General features: G+C 41.4%; 1 protein-coding gene across 1 annotated transcript; it reads right to left on the bottom strand.

Moving 5' to 3' along the window:
* Positions 1 to 2,050: 2,050 nt before the first annotated feature.
* On the bottom strand, positions 2,051 to 8,951 carry LOC115146519 (platelet-activating factor receptor-like). Its single transcript, XM_029688612.2, has 2 exons — positions 8,650 to 8,951; positions 2,051 to 6,769 (listed from the first exon to the last, which is right to left on the bottom strand). Exon 2 carries the CDS (start codon positions 6,725 to 6,727, stop codon positions 5,615 to 5,617), a length of 1,113 nt encoding a protein of 370 aa, XP_029544472.1. The 5' UTR covers positions 6,728 to 6,769; positions 8,650 to 8,951; the 3' UTR covers positions 2,051 to 5,614.
* Positions 8,952 to 18,220: the final 9,269 nt, after the last annotated feature.

Below are 18,220 nucleotides of genomic sequence, written 5' to 3'. Positions count from 1 at the left end.
ATGTGGGTACAGCATACTGGGATAGAGATTGATTGAATATGTCTCTAAACACACCTGTATCCAGCTGGTGTGGCACTGTATTGTCCTCAGAATGTGCAAAGAAGTTGTTTAATTTGTCTGTGAGCAAGATATCAATGTCTGCGACGGGGCTGGTTATGTTTTTGTAATCCGTGATTGACTGCAGACCCTGCCATATACGTATCGTGTTTGAAAAGTTGAATTGCGACTCCACTTGGTCTATAAAGTGACACTTTGCTTGTTTAATTGCCTTACGGAGGGAATAACTACGCTGTTTGTATTCGGTCATGTTTCCAGTCGCCATGCCATGATTAAATGCGGTGGCACATGCTTTCAGTTTTGCAGGAAAGCTGCCATCAATCCATGGTGTCTGGTTCGGGAAGGTTTTAATAGTCACAGTGGGTACAACATCTCCTTATAAACTCGTTCACAGAGTCAGCATATACGTCAATGTTATTGTCTGAGGCTACCCGGAACATATCCCAGTCCACGTGATCGAAGCAATCTTGAAGCGTGTAATCCGATTGGTCAGACCAGCATTGGATAGACCTAGCACGGGCACTTCCTGTTTTAGTTTCTGCCTATAGGAGGGGAGCAACAATATGGAGACATGGTCAGATTTGCCAAAAGGAGGGGAGGGCCTTGTATGCGTTGCGGATGTTAGAGTAGCAGTGGTCGAAAGTGTTACTCGCTTGTGTACTGCAATCGATATGCTCATAGAATTTAGATTGCCTTGTTTTCAGATTAGCTTTGTTAAAATCCCCAGGTACAATAAATGCAGCCACGGGATATATGGTTTCCAGTTTGCATAAAGTCCAGTGAAGGTCCTCGATGGCCGTCTTGGTATCCGCTTGCGGGGGGATATACACGGCTGTGATGATAACCGAGGAGAGTTCTCCTGCGAGATAATACGGTCGGCATTTCATTGTGAGGAATTCTAGGTCAGGTGAACAAAAGGACTTGAGTTCTTGTATGTTGTTACAATTACACCATGAGCCGTTAATCATGAAACATACATCCCTGCCCTTCTTCTTACCAGGGAGATGTTTGTTCCTGTTGGTGTGATGCACTGAAAATCCTGTTGGTTGTACGAACTCCAACGGCATGTCCCCAGCTAGCCATGTCTCCGTGAAACAGAGTATGTTACAATCCCGGATATCTCTTTGGAAAGCAACTCTTGCCCCAATTTTGTCGACTTTGTTAACTTGGGACTGGACACTAGCGAGTAATATCCTCGGAAGCGGTGGGTGGTGTGCGCACATCTGAAGCCCCACTAGAAGACCGCTCCGGCACCCTCTCCTCTGACGGTGTTGTTTTGGGTCGGCCTCTGGAATCAATTCAAATGCCCTGGGAAGTGCAGACAGAGGATCCGCTTTGGGAAAGTTGTATTCCTGGTCGTAGTGCTGGTTGTGCTGGTTAGTTGACGTCTCTCTGATATCCAATAGTTCTTCCCGACTGTATGTAATAACACTTAAGGTTTTCTGGGCTAACAATGTAAGACATAATACATAAAAACAAAATACTGCACAGTTTCCTAAGGACTTGAGCTTAGCTGCCATCTGTATCGGCGCCATCTTATGTCAATATTCTTTAGTTAAATCCTCCTTTGCTCATTCTAAAACACTGTGGGGCAGTTTCCCAGACACAGATTAAACATAGTCCTGGACTTAAAAACTATTTCGACAGATACTCTATTGACCATGCTTTTTCATCCAGGACTATGTTTAATCTGTGTCAGAGAAACTGTCCTTAAGAGGGTTAGATTGTTTCATATTTAAAGAGAAGCTAGTCTTGATCTCTAAAAAGTAAAGAGGTTTGAAAAGTCTTATTTTTCTTGTTTGTCTGCATTCATCCACGCTGTATCACATCCGGCCATGATTGGGAGTCCAATAGGGCAGCACACAATTGGCCCATCGTTGTCCGGGTTTGGCCGGGGTAGGCCGTCATTGTAAATAAGAATTTGTTCTTAACTGACTTGCCTAGTTAAATAAAGGTTCAATTTAAAAACACATACAAAAAAAACGAGCTGATGTGATATTTCTCGGGAATCTTTTAATGGAAGCTTTGAATTAAAGAAATATTGTGAAACAAAAAACAGGCATTTCAACAACAATATACACTACCGTTCAAAAGTTTGGGGCCACATAGAAATGTCCTTGTTTTTGAAAGAAATTGATCAGAAACACAGTGTGGACAATGTTAATGTTGTAAATGACTATTGAGACTGGAAACGGTTGATGTTTAATGGAATATCTACATAGGTGTACAGAGGCCCATTATCAGCAACCGTCACTCCTGTGTTCAAATGCCACATTGTGTTAGCTAATCCAAGTTTATAATTTTCAAAGGATAATTGATCATTAGAATACCCTTTTGCAATTATGTTAGCACAGCTGAAAACTGTTGTCCTGATTAAAGAAGCAATAAAACGGGCCTTTTTTGGACTAGTTGGACACGCCTCACAAGTCCTCAACTGACAGCTTCATTAAATAGTACCCGTAAAACCCCAGTCTCAACGTCAACAATAAAGAGGTGACTCTGGGATGCTGGCCTTGTAGGCCAACATCAACTTGGATTAGCTGACACAACGTGCCGTTGGAACACAGGAGTGATGGCTGCTCATAATATGTAGATATTCCATAAAAAATCTGCCGTTTCCAGCTACAATAGTCATTTACAACATTACCAATGTCTACACTGTATTTCAAATCAACTTGATGTTATTTTAATGGATTAAAAATGAGCTTTTCTTTCAAAAACAACGACATTTCTAAGTGACCCCAAACTTTTGAACTGTAATGTATCTGTCAAATCATATTTACATTGAGAATGATGCAGTACAGCGTGTTAAACAATATGTTTTAAATGCATCAAAAACATAGAGTTACTGCAACATTTATACCAGAGGTCTATTAACTTCATAACCCTCACGTCTCTGTTACTACTTCAGTAGCTGGCGGTTGAGAAGTCATCAAGTTCATCACATGGTTACCAGCCTTTTAAAAAGGGCAGTGAAGTGTATTATTCCCTCATTCTGTGCAATAAGTAGCTGTAACAATAATATCACTAACATTTCAACTATCCACTAGCACTTAACCCTAATCTTAAACATAACCCTTATCCTAACCTTAACCCTTAAAACTTCTTAAGGACGTGGTCCCGAGGTGGGGACCACAATCAGCGGAAATGTTCAAGAGCGCCACCTATAGAGGTTGATAAACCTCAAACTTTCATTAAAATTTACATACAATATACTGAATTAAAGCTACACTCGTTGTGAATCTATCCACCAAGTCAGATTTGTAAAATGCTTTTCGGCGAAAGCATGAGAAGCTATTATCTGATACCATACACCCTCAAAATACTGCAACGTCACCTAACACGACAGATTTTGCGTTAGCCGTCGCAAACCAAAACGCTGAAATAAAATATAAAACATTCATTACCTTTGACGAGCTTCTTTCTTGGCACTCCTAGATGTCCCATAAACATCATTTAGGGTCTTTTTTCGATTAAATCGGTCCATATATAGCCTAGATATCAATCTAAGAATACTGTGTGATAAACGGAAAAAAATAGCGTTTCATAACGTAACGTCATTTTTTAAAATTCAAAAAGTCGACGATAAACTTTCACAAAACACTTCGAAATACTGTTCTAATGCAACTTTAGGTATTAGTACACGTTAATAAGTGATAAAATTCATCAGGAGGCGATGTAATTTCTTTAGCTGTCCGTGTAGAAAAACATGTCTGAAGAGAGGTCGACCAAAACATCCGGTCGGAGACTGGAGGGAATGAGTTCCCTTGAATCGGTTCGACCAAGAATCAAAGCTGAATCAAATGACAAGACTATAGACATCGTGTGGAAGCTGTAGGCACTGTAACCTCGGCCCTATTTAATTCGGTTCACTTTGAACAATTCCTTGAAGTCGCGGATAGATATATTTTTCAATTTTCAGTGATCAGTTTTCCCTGCACTTTTCGATGAAACGCACGTTCTGTAATAGTCACAGCCGTGATTTAAACAGTTTTAGAAATGGCTGAGTGTTTTCTATCCACACATACTAATCATATGCATATACTATATTCCTGGCATGAATAGCAGGGTGCTGAAATGTTGCGCGATTTTTAACAAAAAGCTGCGAAAAGCTGCTTGAATTCTCAACTTCCTTAACAGGTTTTAAGCTAACACTTATTCTAACCATAAGCGTAACCTTAGCAAGCAATTTCTTATCAACAGATAAGTTTATTCATAGTATGTACAGAATCTCTAGATGGGTTATCCAGACTGTCCAAATAAAAGTGTGACCGAAAGTACTTTTTGCCTCACAGTATTTCATTTGCAATCTTACAAAAATTGCAAAACGTATACAATTTCACATCGTACCACATGTGAGAGTAGGCTAAAATAATATGTAGGCTAAAATCAACGCAATCCTGCATAGCTCATTTGGCAATTACAGTTTCATTTCATTACAAACTTTACGGAGAGCCAGCATCCTAAAAAGCTCATTGTTATTAATATGTGTCCATATTAGGTGCTCAAGAACAAGGATTTTTTTTATTCCTTGCTCACGACCAGCTATTGTTCAGCACCCAATTTAGAAGACAACTCAACCAAATGTTAATCAATACTAGACGTTGAACTGACATCTGTGCCAATGCAATTCTTAGTTTCACAATTACAGTTTCAGTTCATTACAAAGCTTAGTTTATCACAACATGCATGAACTTGACGGACAGCCAGCATCCTGAAAACCTCATTTTTATGTGTGAATATATGTCCATATTAGGTGCTCAAGAACAATGATTTTTTTAAATGAATTGCTATTGTTCAGCACCCAAATTTAGAAGGCTCAAACAGTGGTAGGACAATCTGACTATATGCACCATATATATTCTATCTAACCATCTAGTCTAGTGGCTTGGGACTGAGTTTATAGAGCTATTGTTCAGCACCCAATTTAGAAGGCTCCAACAGTGGTAGGACTATTGTTGGTTAAGGGCTTGTAAGTAAGCAATTCACTGTAAGGTCTACCTACACCTGTTGCATTCTGTGCATGTGATATTTAAAATGTAATTTGATATCCATTTTATCTAAGGATCTAGTCTAGTGGCTTGGGACTGAGTTTGTAGAGATATTTTGCAATCTTTTATAGAAGCTCCTGTTCCCTATAAAACGTCTGCTTCTCTTCTCTGATTACACTGGAAGAACAGGAAGAAACGTGATTAAATTGAAGTCACAATAACAAAGTGTGAGATACAATGTACAGTACATCTGAAATGTGAAAACAAAGAATCAATGGTCCAAAGATTCTTTAAAGCACTGATTATAGCTGGCACAGTGGCCAGGACAAATCCCTATAGGAAGGAAATCTAGAGGGGAATCATACTCTGGGTGGGGCTGTGTGGTGGTGCATCTGTTCATGTGATGTGTCTGAATGAACACGAGGCTACATAGCAGAGTGCATGTTCTGCACTATGTGTTCATTGTTAGGTGTGGGTGTGATGGAATGAAGCATCCTGAGGATGTGGTTACTAACAACAGTATTAGCATTAGACACAATATCTACAATACCATGTCATCTAGAGATTTAAACCTTCAGCTGCTGCTGTTCGCTATGGAGCCGCTGGCTCACATTCTTGCACTCCACCATAGAAATGTGTGTGATGGCTGTTTCCGAGCATCCTTTGCCCCTCCCCACCTTTTTCAGATTGTCCTTGATGTACATGCGGAACTTCCTGGTGGCGAAGCAGTACACCACAGGGTCCAGGAGGCAGTTGAGCCCCATCAGCATCAAGGTGACCTGGTGGGCGTCGTTAAGCCACTGCCTGGTCCGCTGGCCCCAGTCCATTCTTCCCCAGCCCTCCTTGATATCCAGTACAGCCAGAGTCCAGGGACCCTGGACCACGTGGTGGGGGAGGAAGCACACCACAAACACCCCCACCACGGCACACAGCATCTGCAAGGCCTGGCCCTTCACCCCCCGGAGCTGGGATGAACTGGAGCCCCGAGTCTGGGTAGGGGACTGGGTGAGCAGGGCACGGGCGATGAGCAGGTTACAGATTACTACGAGGAAGAAGACCAAGATGAAGCACCCCACGATGATGAGGTGGGTGGTGGCCACAGTCCGCTTCTCGTCGTCAGTCTTGTTGTGGTAGCCCTCAAAGCAGCGCGACACGTTGCTGTCGTCCACCTGGATGCCCGTCTCCAAGAGGTACGGCACGGACATGGACAGAGTGAGCGCCCAGATGACCACCGTGATGGCCACCCCGCGGCGCCAATGGTCAGACGAGGCGGCATCCAGCGGGCGTGTGATGGCCCAGTAACGGTTGACGCTGATGGCGGCGAGGAAGAGGATGGAGCAGTAGGTGTTGATGAAGAAGAACGCCCCGGTGACGCGGCACAGGATGTCGCCGTAGCGCCAGTCACCGCGGTGGTGGTAGTAGCCAATCCAGAAGGGGAGGGCGCACACGAAGAGGAGGTCGGCAACAGTCAGGTTGGCCATGTAGATGCGGATCTCATTCATGGCCTTGGCGTTGCGCAGGCGCTGCAGCACGAACAGCACGTAACTGTTGGCTATCAGACCAAGGACGAACACAACACCGTAAAACACTGGGAAGAGGGTGTAACGGAACTCAGAGTCCAGAAAGGTTATTTTACCGACTGTCGATATGTTCACTGTCGTGTCCTCTTCCATCTCCATGGTCGACTCCACTGTTGGTTCTGCTAAAGCAAGCAACTCCCTCTGTGAGAAAAATATTTCATATTAGACTCATATTTCAAGAATCACTCTGTCATGTTCACTTTGGTACAACTGTAGTCAGTAGGAGGACTCTGGACATGTCTATTGTCACTGTCAGGTGAAATGAATAGCTATATCCCTATCCAGTCTGTGCAGTTGTTGATTCACTGAATCCATATTTGAGAGTTTCACAACTTACTGTAAAATCTAAATAAAATACAGTTGTATCTATAGAAACCATAAAACACACATCAACTATGACACATACAGGAAGTGTCTTACAACACTTGTGTCACCAGCCTTTTCTGGTCTGCTATTAAGCAGCAACACGTGCCGCATTCACATGCTTGTCAGACATTTCCGACATGGTAACTGTGCTTTGTTAATGATGATTGCTGGTTGATGACCATATTTCCAGTCACATCTAGACTAATGTCATTAGTATAGCAGACAATAACAAAAGGAGTGCCACTTTATATTAACAACAAATGAGGCTATAAATCTTTATAGAGATTTCATGAAGTCTTGATAAACCCTACTTGGTGGCTTTACATTGCATTTATTAGCAAAGTCATGTAAATGGTGCTACATAAGAGATGATATGATACAACATTCCCGGGGCTACCAATACATCAAATGTATGACTGTAAAACACACATGACTGTAAGTCACTTTGGATAAAAACGTCTGCTTAATGGCATATATTATATTATCTTATATATATATTTCTATATTATTATATGACATGATATCTTGACTGGTGCTTTGCCAAATGTTATATAACTATTTTGTCACCCTAGTGACATTCACTTAGGAATGGGAAGCCACTGAGACCAAGCGGAAAGGGAGATTGAACTGAATTTACCCTGGCCAGTTCCATAGTATGGGATTCACACATTCTGGATTAACTACATCACTAAAAATGGTCCTGGTTACAGTAAATTCCACACTATTTTCAAGAAAAAGGACAATAAAGACGTAATATGTGAAATATTCACACTCATTCATACTTGACATGAAAAAGAAGCCTGTTACAGCCCTAGATTAGAATAGGTTAGAATATAATAGATTTTTCCAGTGGGAACTTCCATTGTGTCATGTCTGATAAGATAAATAGAAAGAATACAGTATAGTAAACTTACAACAGCAACATTAACACATGACCAGTGGTGTAAAGTAACTAAGTAAAAATACTTTGAAGTACTAATTAAGTCATTTTGGGGGGGGGGGGGGGGGGGGTATCTGTACTTTAATTTACTATTTATAGTTTTTACAACTTTTAATCCACTACATTCCCGAAAGAAAATATGTACATTTTACTCACATACATTTTTTTCTGACACCCAAAATACTTGTTCCATTTCGAATGCTCAGGCAGGACAGCATTATGGAAAATTCATGCACATATCAATAATGCATTTTCATCTCTACTGCCTCTGACCTGACTGACTGGACATGCTCCTCTCTTCCTCTATTGTTCCCGCATATCGTTTTTCAATAGGAAAACGCTTTATAGCGTTTCTCTACAAACAATAGTGGGACCTTATTTTTCATAAAACATATCTACCGCTTCTTAGATGTGCTTTCAATGAGAATGACAGATCGGTAACTCTATAACTATGATCTATAAGTATGTGAATGTGTTTGGGTAGCCCAAGAATGTACATATTGCAGCTTTAACTCTCGCTCTAGTAGAGACTCATTACTAATGCAATGAAAGATGTTAGACATGTGTACATTTGTTTAAACTTTGAAACAATAAATATTTATAAACATTTTCACAGGTAGGCTAATAAAGAAATGCAAAACATATTTGACATTTCAAGCAAAAAGTTAATGTGGATCCTAGAATTTGCTAAATTTACTAAAAGATTTGCGCTTACCCGAGCGCGTGGCTCCTTCCTCGTTTCGTTCTGTATATCTTGAAACCAGCGTATGTTAGGCTACATCGTAAACATCTCTATAGCCCAATACATGTGCGCGAATATACATACTACAATAACGTTTCTAGAAACAATATGAACTCCTGAAATGAATCGACCATGAAGAACTGATGCGTGCGTCTGACAACTTGACAGACTCGTTGAGCTACCTGCTATGTGGGGTGATAAGAGACGTATTTAAGCCTAGGCAACAGAACCACAATGTGGCTGTTACCTAGCATTGAACGACTGACTGACATGACATGATACCAACACCTTACTAACATCTGAGTGACGCCTGTGTTAATGAATGCAATAATGTGCCTAGTTTATATATATATATATTAATTCAATCTCAAACATAAATGTTAGAAACGTACAATTTTTCCCATGCAAGCACACATTCCCGAAGTAGCCACTTTGAGCTATGGTGTAGCCTACGGCTTGTGTATTTCCTGTTATCGACAATGGCCTAGAAAAGATGATGTCCAATCTATAGGTAATTGTCTTTCTTTCAACACCTCATGGTATGGTATGTTATCTTATCTCGCTGAATACAGATCTAAATGTTGTTAACAGTTCCCAGTAGTACATCAGACAACCAATAAGAGTTGTGTCCATGGCTTTCAGTTGAAAAGAGGAGTTCATAGGCGCTATTTGGAATCCTTGGGATGTCCATTCAGTCGAACAGAGGATTTCATAGATTTTCCCAAAGGATCTGTGCTATTCGGGATCCTTGGGATGTCCCTACCTCTATCAAGTATAAATGTAAAATGGTTAACTTTCGTGTTAGTTTAGGACGTCCCAAGGAATCCGGAGAGCAGTGACCGTACATAGAGAGAGAGACTGGCATGGTATCTGAGAGCTCGGTGGCGACACAGACATTTGTTTGTTTTTTTTACAAACGGCAGAAGCGATTTTTGAGTGTACTTGCTATCTCTGGGAGTATGTTAATGACGGATTTTCAGCTGTTGAACTATGGTAATGTCGAACTCATTTCTAAATCTCTTTCTTTTAGTCACGATGTGAGGAGCCAGGGCAACCAATCAGCTTCACTGCAGCTGCTCAACCCACCACCCTCACTGTTCTCCCTCCACAAGTAACCACATCCTCTTCTCCACCACACTAAAATTGACTGTACATATACCCCTGTACCCATATCAGTCCAAGTAAAGACATGAGAAAATGGCAAAGGAGATAGTGATGAGAGAGAGCATACAGTATGAAAATAAAGACCACTTGGGATCTAAAATGAGTGTGGGGTGCCTTGTGTCTGTCTCCTTTTTGTCCATTTGAGGATATTGCAGTCACACCTGGTGGAGGTTCTTGGAACACTGCGATTTAAGGCTGAGCAGAGGTTGATGACAACCTTCAAAGGTGGTGGTGCTATGTTGCGTGTTATCTTGAATACCAGGCTCAAATGGTGTAAACTTAACAGGCTAAACTTGTTGAGTACACTCTTTGAGAAAGGGGTTCCAACAGGGTTCTTTGGCTGTCACCAGTGGGGAGAACTTTTTGGTTCCATGTAGAACCCTCTGTGGAATGGAGCCCAAAACGGTTCTACCTGGACACAGAAGGGGTTCTAACCAAAAAGGGTTCTCCTATGGGAACAGTGAAAGAATCCTGTTAGTTTTTAGCCCTGTTTTATCTGAGTGTAGGCCTACTGTATATTGTTCGTTTTTAGATAGCATCGTTTTATCTGAGTGTAGGCCTACTGTATATTGTTAGTTTTTAGATAGCATCGTTTTATCTGAGTGTAGGCCTACTGTATATTGTTCGTTTTTAGATAGCATCGTTTTATCTGAGTGTAGGCCTACTGTATATTGTTCGTTTTTAGATAGCATCGTTTTATCTGAGTGTAGGCCTACTGTATATTGTTAGTTTTTAGATAGCACTGTTTTATCTGAGTGTAGGCCTACTGTATATTGTTAGTTTTTAGATAGCATCGTTTTATCTGAGTGTAGGCCTACTGTATATTGTTGTTTTTTAGCATTTTTAGATAGGCCTACTGTATATTGTTAGTTTTTAGATAGCATCGTTTTATCTGAGTGTAGGCCTACTGTATATTGTTAGTTTTTAGATAGCATCGTTTTATCTGAGTGTAGGCCTACTGTATATTGTTAGTTTTTAGATAGCATCGTTTTATCTGAGTGTAGGCCTACTGTATATTGTTAGTTTTTAGATAGCACCGTTTTATCTGAGTGTAGGCCTACTGTATATTGTTCGTTTTTAGATAGCACTGTTTTATCTGAGTGTAGGCCTACTGTATATTGTTAGCACCGTTTTATCTGAGTGTAGGCCTACTGTATATTGCAGTGATGGTTACGTGGTTTTCTGTAAATAAACATACATTCTTTGGTGGTGGTGAGTTTACAAGCAGGCAAAGTCACCTTCTATGTGTGCTGAGGCATGTGTGACCACTCAACATTGACAGGACCAACAAAAAAGACATGCTTGGAGCTCCCGAGTGGTGCAGCGAGTGGTGCAGCGAGTGGTGCAGCGGTCAAAGTTTCAACTGTTTTAACTGCGGCTATGGAACCCTGACCTGTTCACCAGACGTGCTACCTGTCCCGGACCTGCTGTTTTCAACTCTCTGGAGACAGCAGGAGCAGTAGAGATACTCTGAATGATTGGCTATGAAAAGCCAACTGACATTTACACCTGAAGTGCTGACCTGTTGCACCCTCTACAACCACTGTGGTTATAATTATTTGACCCTACTAGTCATCTATGAACATTTGAACATCTTGGCCATGTTCTGTTATAATCTCCACCCAGCACAGCCAGAAGAGGACTGGCCACACCTCATAGCCTGGTTCCTCTCAAGGTTTCTTCCTAGGTTTTGGCCTTTCTAGGGAGTTTTTCCTAGCCACCGTGCTTCTACACCTGCATTGCTTGCTGTTTGGGGTTTTAGGCTGGGTTTCTGTACAGCACTTTGTGACATCTGCTGATGTAAGAAGAGCTTTATAAATACATTTTATTGATTGATTGATTGATCTCAGAACTAGAGGCTTCCCTACAGACTCTGGTTTGTTTCCAGGCTGTATCACAACCGGCTGTGATTGGGGGACCCATAGGGCAGCGCACAATTGGCCCGGCGTCATCCGGGTTAGGGTTTGGCTGGGGTAGGTCGTCATTTTAAATAAGAATTTGTCCTAAACTGACTTGCCTAGTTAAATAAAGGTTAAATAAAAAACATGCTACATTTATTGAGGCAAGCAGACCAGAGATGTCAATGTGGTACTCAAGCATATGACATGTGTATATGTGACACACACGTATGTATGGTCATATTTTTTATGTTTTATTTAGTTTATTCTGCCTCCCAGGTATTTGCATTTAATGTATGTACAGTTGAAGTCGGAAGTTTACTTACACCTTAGCCAAATACATTTAAACTCAGTTTTTCACAATTCCTGACACTTAATCCTAGTAAAACAAATCACTGTCTTAGGTCAGTTAGGATCACCGCGCTATTTTAAGAATGTGAAATGTCAGAATAATAGTAGAAAGAATGATTTATTTCAGCTTTTATTTAATTCATCACATTCCCAGTGGGTCAGACGTTTACGTACACACAATTAGTATTTGGTAGCACTGCGTTTAAATTGTTTCGGGTAGCCTTCCACAAGCTTCCCACAATAAGTTGGGTGAATTTTGGCACATTCCTCCTGACAGAGCTGGTGTAACTGAGTCAGGTTTGTAGGCCTCCTTGCTCGCACACGCTTTTCAGTTCTGCCCACAAATGTTCTATAGGATTGAGGTCAGGGCTTTGTGATGGCCACTCCAATACTTTGGTGTCCTTAAGCCATTTTGCCACAACTTTGGAAGTTTGCTTGGGGTCATTGTTAATTTGGAACACGCATCTGCGACCAAGCTTTAGCTTTAACTTCCTGATTGATGCCTTGAGATGTTGCTTCAATATATCCAAATATTTTCTTTCCTCCTCATGCCATCTATTTTGTGAAGTGCATCAGTCCCTCCTGCAGCAAAGCACCCCCACAACATGATGCTGCCACCCCTGTGCTTCACGATTGGGATGGTGTTCTTCGGCTTGCAAGCCTCCCCCTTTTTCCTCCAAACATAACAATGGTCATTATGGCCAAACAGTTCTATTTTTGTTTCATCAGAACAGAGGACATTTCTCCAAAAAGTACAAACCCTGTCCCCAAGTGCATTTGCAAACCATATTCTGGCTTTTTTATGGCGTTTTAGAGCGGTGGATTCTTCCTTGCTGAGCGGCCTTTCAGGTTATGTCGATATAGGACTCGTTTTACTGTGGATATAGATACTTTTGTACCTGTTTCTTCCAGCATCTTCACAAGGTCCTTTGCTGTTGTTTTGGGATTGATTTGCACTTTTTGCATCAAAGTACGTTCATCTCTAAGAGACAGAACGCGTCTCCTTCCTGAGCGGTATGACAGCTGCGGGGTCCCAGGGTGTTTATACTTGCATACTATTGTTTGTACAGATGAACGTGGTACCTTCAGGCGTTTGGAAATTGCTCCCAAGGATGAACCAGACTTTTTATGAGATCTTGGCTGATTGCTTTTGATTCTCCCATGATGTCAAGCAAAGAAGCAAAGAAGAGTTTGAAGGTTGGCATTGAAATACATCCACAGGTACACCTCCAATTGACTTAAATGATGTCAATTGGCCTATCAGAAGCTTCTAAAGCCGTAACATAATTTTCCGGAATTTTCCAAGCTGTTTAAAGCAACAGTCAACTTGTAAACTTGTAAACTTCTGACCCACTGGAATAATGATACAGTGAATGTTGCGACTCTAGGGGCAGTATTTTCATTTTTGGAAAAAAAACGTTCCCGTTTTAAACGGGATATTTTGTCAGGACAAGATGCTAGAATATGCATATAATTGACAGCTGTGGATAGAAAACACTCTAACGTTTCCAAAACTGTAAAGATATTGTCTGTTAGTAAAACAGAACTAATGTTGCAGGCAAAAGCCTGAGAAAAATCCAACCCGGAAGTGCCCCATATTTTGAAAGCGCTGCGTTCCAATGAGTCCCTATTGAGCTGGGAATGCCCTATCAACCAGCTTACGCTTTCTACGTATTCCCCAAGGTGTCTACAGCATTGTGACGTAGTTTTACGTATTTATGTTGAAGAATAGCCGTAGGCGGCTACATTGCGTAAGTGGTCACATGATGGCTCCCAGGGTGACTCTCGCGTAAAATACAGAGGTAGCCATTACTCCAATTATGGATTATGGATATTATGGAGCTAATTTGGAATATTTTTCGCCGTTTTCGTGACTGCAATTTCCGGGCGATTTCTCAGCCAAACGTGGAGAACAAACGGAGCTATTTCGCCTACAAAAATAATCTTTTGGGAAAAAAATGAACTTTGGCTATCTACCTGGGAGTCTCGTGAGTGAAAACATCCGAAGTTCATCAAAGGTAAACGATTTAATTTGATTGCTTTTCTGATTTTTGTGACAAGGTTGCCTGCTTCTAGCGAGGCATAATGCTATGCTAGTCTATGATAAACTTACACAAATGCGTGTCTAGCTTTGGCTGTAAAGCATATTTTGAAAATCTGAGATGACAGGGTGATTAACAAAAGGCTAAGCTGTGTTCCAATGTATTTCACTTGTGATTTTCATGAATAGGAAGATTTTCTAGGAAGATTTATGTCCATTGCGTTATGCTAATTAGTGTCAGGCGATGATTACGCTTCCGGACCTGGGATGGGGAGTCACAAGAAGATTTATAAGTGATATAATCTGTCTCTAAACAATTGTTGGAAAAATTACTTGTGTCATGCACAAATTAGATGTCCTAACCGACTTGCCAAAACTATAGTTTGCTAATAAGAAATGTGTGGAGTGGTTGAAAAAATAGTTTTAATGACTCCAACGTAAGTGTATGTAAACCTCCGACTTCAACTGTATATCATTACTGCCGCTAGGGGAGCTGTGTCATCAACGGAGTGTGTTAGTGATATCTTTGACATTCTTCTTCTTCATTCTTGGAGAATGACTATGGTGAGACATTTCTACATCTCCGTTTCTCCAGCTCTCAAGTGCAATACGACTCAAATTATTGAGGTAACATGGTTAATTACGTAGTCCATGAGTTTGATGATGTTTGAAGGCAGTTGAAGGGAGTGAAAAACTGGTTGCTATTTTCCCTATTGTAAGTTAATGGAGGTTGCAAATGGATTACATGAAAGAGAAGTGATTAACATGGCGTCCGAACCTTTTGTACTTTTTTTCAACATTTTATATCCAATTTGTTTTATTTTCTATGAACAAAGGCTCAGTTTACTTTAGGCAATATATGTAAATATGTGATGTCACAATAAAATGTGTTAATGTTAATATTTGTAAGAAAATAGCGTTTAATAGTTCGCTAACTTGATGCTAACCAAATGTAGCTTCACTAAGCGCTAGTTAGCGCTAGCCTAGTTGGTTTTAGTCCATGTCAGCTTACATGTTAGTGGTTAATAATGTAATGGTTGTAGCTTTGTTTCGCATAGGCGTCCAGTAATTTAGAGGGTTTTTTCTAAATTGACGCTGATAGTACAGTGAGTTATAGATCATGTGATTGTGTAGCTGGATGGTGACTCCACTTTTGGATGAATGGACCAAGGGGACTGCCATGGGCAAGTCCCTTGATGGGTACCAGGAATGGTGGAAGGACAATCTGAAGGTAATTATCTTTGCACACGACACATCAGTGTCCAGGCCTCTAGAGTACTCACCCTATCACCTGCTTTATGGAGGGGAGCCGCAGCAGTTTACTGACATAAACAATGCATTTGTATATAACATTATTGCATATACTGTAGTATAAAAAATAGAATTGCATTTATTTCTATTATCAATCAAGGTGAGACTGAACATGGTCAAGGCGCATGAGAAAAAGGAGAGCCACCGGAGAAGAATCAAGGGGACCAAGTGCATCGACTGACATCCGGGCGAATGACTTGACTTGGAAGAAGGACAAAAGGAAGGCGAGACCTGGGAAAGCTTGGTGTTCCTAGCTGGGGTCACCATCCGTTAAGGTGGTGACCCCAGTACCAACACTGGCCGAGGGGTTTCTCCAAATAGTCAATCTCAAGGCTAACCACTGGGTCACGTTAAATAACCGCCACTTCCAGCTGTATGAAAGACTATTGAGAGTAAATATTAGTTCATCATAGGCGAGCTGTAGCTCCGCCCATCGGTGATGTGGAGCAAAGCATGCTGAGCGACACTTAAAGTAACACGTGACGCGTAACACATTTAGACCTTTTTAAGGCCTTTTTAAGGCGTTCATGGTAAGATCATTCATAATAAACTTACACGCAAACTGACACATGACGTGTCAGTGACATGTTATGCGATGTGAACACCACATGAACACTACATCTACATAACCTGTATGTGTCACTTGATGTGAACGCATCAGTAGTTTGCCTTAGAAACAAACTTGTCTCCATTGACAGTCCATGTTAATTTATGGCGGTATTTTATGGCGCTAGGAAGGTGACATGGTGAGAGGTATCAGTAGCTTCACAAGGCTTAATTATGGCATGAATCACCCCCCATAAATCAAGAGGTTTGAACAAGCATCAACTTCAATGGAAAAACCCAAGTATTGTTCACGTGCAGTACGTGCACCCCTGGTGGTATTTAGAATTGAACAACTAAGGATCCTAAGTTACGGTGGATAGGGGTTGTTATCTTTAGAAAATAACAGAAAGGCCTGCACACTATTAGGCTTATACTACTACAGTAATTACCAGCTTTTAATAAGGAATCCTTAATTGGTGAAACTGCCACATCCATTTGGGGTATTGCAACAACAAATAACGTTGTCTTCCCTGTAGCGCACAGCATTGAGATTGCATGCATTGACAACAAGCTCAGTCCAATGATGCTGTGACACACCGCCCCAAACCATGACGGACCCTCCACCTCCAAATCGATCCTGCTCCAGAGTACAGGCCTCGGTGTAACGCTCATTCCTTCGACGATAAACGCAAATCCAACCATCACCCCTGGTGAGACAAAACCGTGATTCGTCAGTGAAGAACACTTTTTACCAGTCCTGTTTGGTCCAGCGGCGGTGGGTTTGTGCCCATAGGCGACGTTGTTGCTGGTGATGTCTGGTGAGGACCTGCCTTACAAGAGGCCTACAAGCCCTCAGTCCAGCCTATTGCGGACAGTCTGAGCACTGATAGAGTGATTGTGCGTTCCTGGTGTAACTCGGGCAGTTGTTGTTGCCATCCTGTACCTGTCCCGCAGGTGTGATGTTCGGATGTAACGATCCTGTGCAGGTGTTGTTACATGTGGTCTGCCACTGGGAGGACGATCAGCTGTCCGTCCTGTCTCCCTGTATCTCTGTCTTAAGTCTCTCACAGTACAGACATTGCAATTTATTGCCCTGGCCACATCTGCAGTCCTCATGCCTCCTTGCAGCATGCCTAAGGCACGTTCACGCAGATGAGCAGGGACCCTGGGAATCTTTCTTTTGGTGTTTAACAGAGTCAGTAGAAAGGCCTCTTTAGTGTCCTAACTTGTCATAACTGTGACCTTAATTGCCTACCGTCTGTAACAGGTGCAAGTTCATTCATCGTTTACGGTTCATTGAACAAGCATGGACTTTTATGAAATATCTTTGAAAGACAGGGTCCTGAAAAAGGGATGTTTATTTTTTTATATAGGGTTTATATAAGGTCACACACACAGTTGTCCTTAAGTGACTCACACAAGTCAACAAAGTCTGTTTTTTTTAACATCCATTGCAAATTAAAGTTCCTCAGTATTTGAAAAATCGTTCCAACACTCCCGGCCTCGATAATCACCAAGCCTCTGTGTGAACGAACAAAATATCATGACCTGATGATCCCCTATATACAGCTGTCTGTCCCAAGCTCACTTGCACAGGAAACTCTGAGGGTCTGGAATAGGCTAGTTGATACCATGTTGCAAGTTCACTAGGGACAGCTTCAGCCAAAACCAGTGATGATTTGATACAATGTTGCACTTCTCTAGCAATAGCTCAAGTGAAGACTGTGAGAGAAACATTTGGTTTTTACCTGCTTTGTTTAATATGGTGTGACTCTAGATAGAGATAACATGAGGAATAGAATAGACATGTTATTGTTTCTAATCATCTTTGCTTCTGAGAAACTTGGTCACGTGGCCAAAGACAAAGAGTCTTTGAGAGTGACTGCAGCTCTTCAGTCCCACCTGTTCTTATTGTATCTTTCAATGGAATAACTTTGTGGAGATATGAAGAGAACCGAGGCTGGCTTGAGAAAAGGGCATAACGGAACTGGCGTTATCACTTGTTTGTGCATTATGATCTCACACACCCGATAGTTTATGATGCCCTGCTCTACCGGGAGGGGTGGTACCAGCCATGACAAAGCATTTTTAGGTCTACTGTATAAGACTGCATTTTCGGTATTGTTGAACTCTCGGTCCTACACTCAAGAGTGTGTGGCCGACCAGCTTCATTATTGCAATTCTTATTAATAAAAATGACTGTTTGAAGAAATGACAATAAGTCTCTCTCACT

The sequence above is a fragment of the Oncorhynchus nerka genome, linkage group LG18 (assembly GCF_034236695.1).
Source record: "Oncorhynchus nerka isolate Pitt River linkage group LG18, Oner_Uvic_2.0, whole genome shotgun sequence".
NCBI classification, from domain to species: domain Eukaryota; kingdom Metazoa; phylum Chordata; class Actinopteri; order Salmoniformes; family Salmonidae; genus Oncorhynchus; species Oncorhynchus nerka.
The sequence above is the reverse complement of the archived record's forward strand: the minus strand, read 5'-3'. Positions and strand labels throughout refer to the sequence as shown.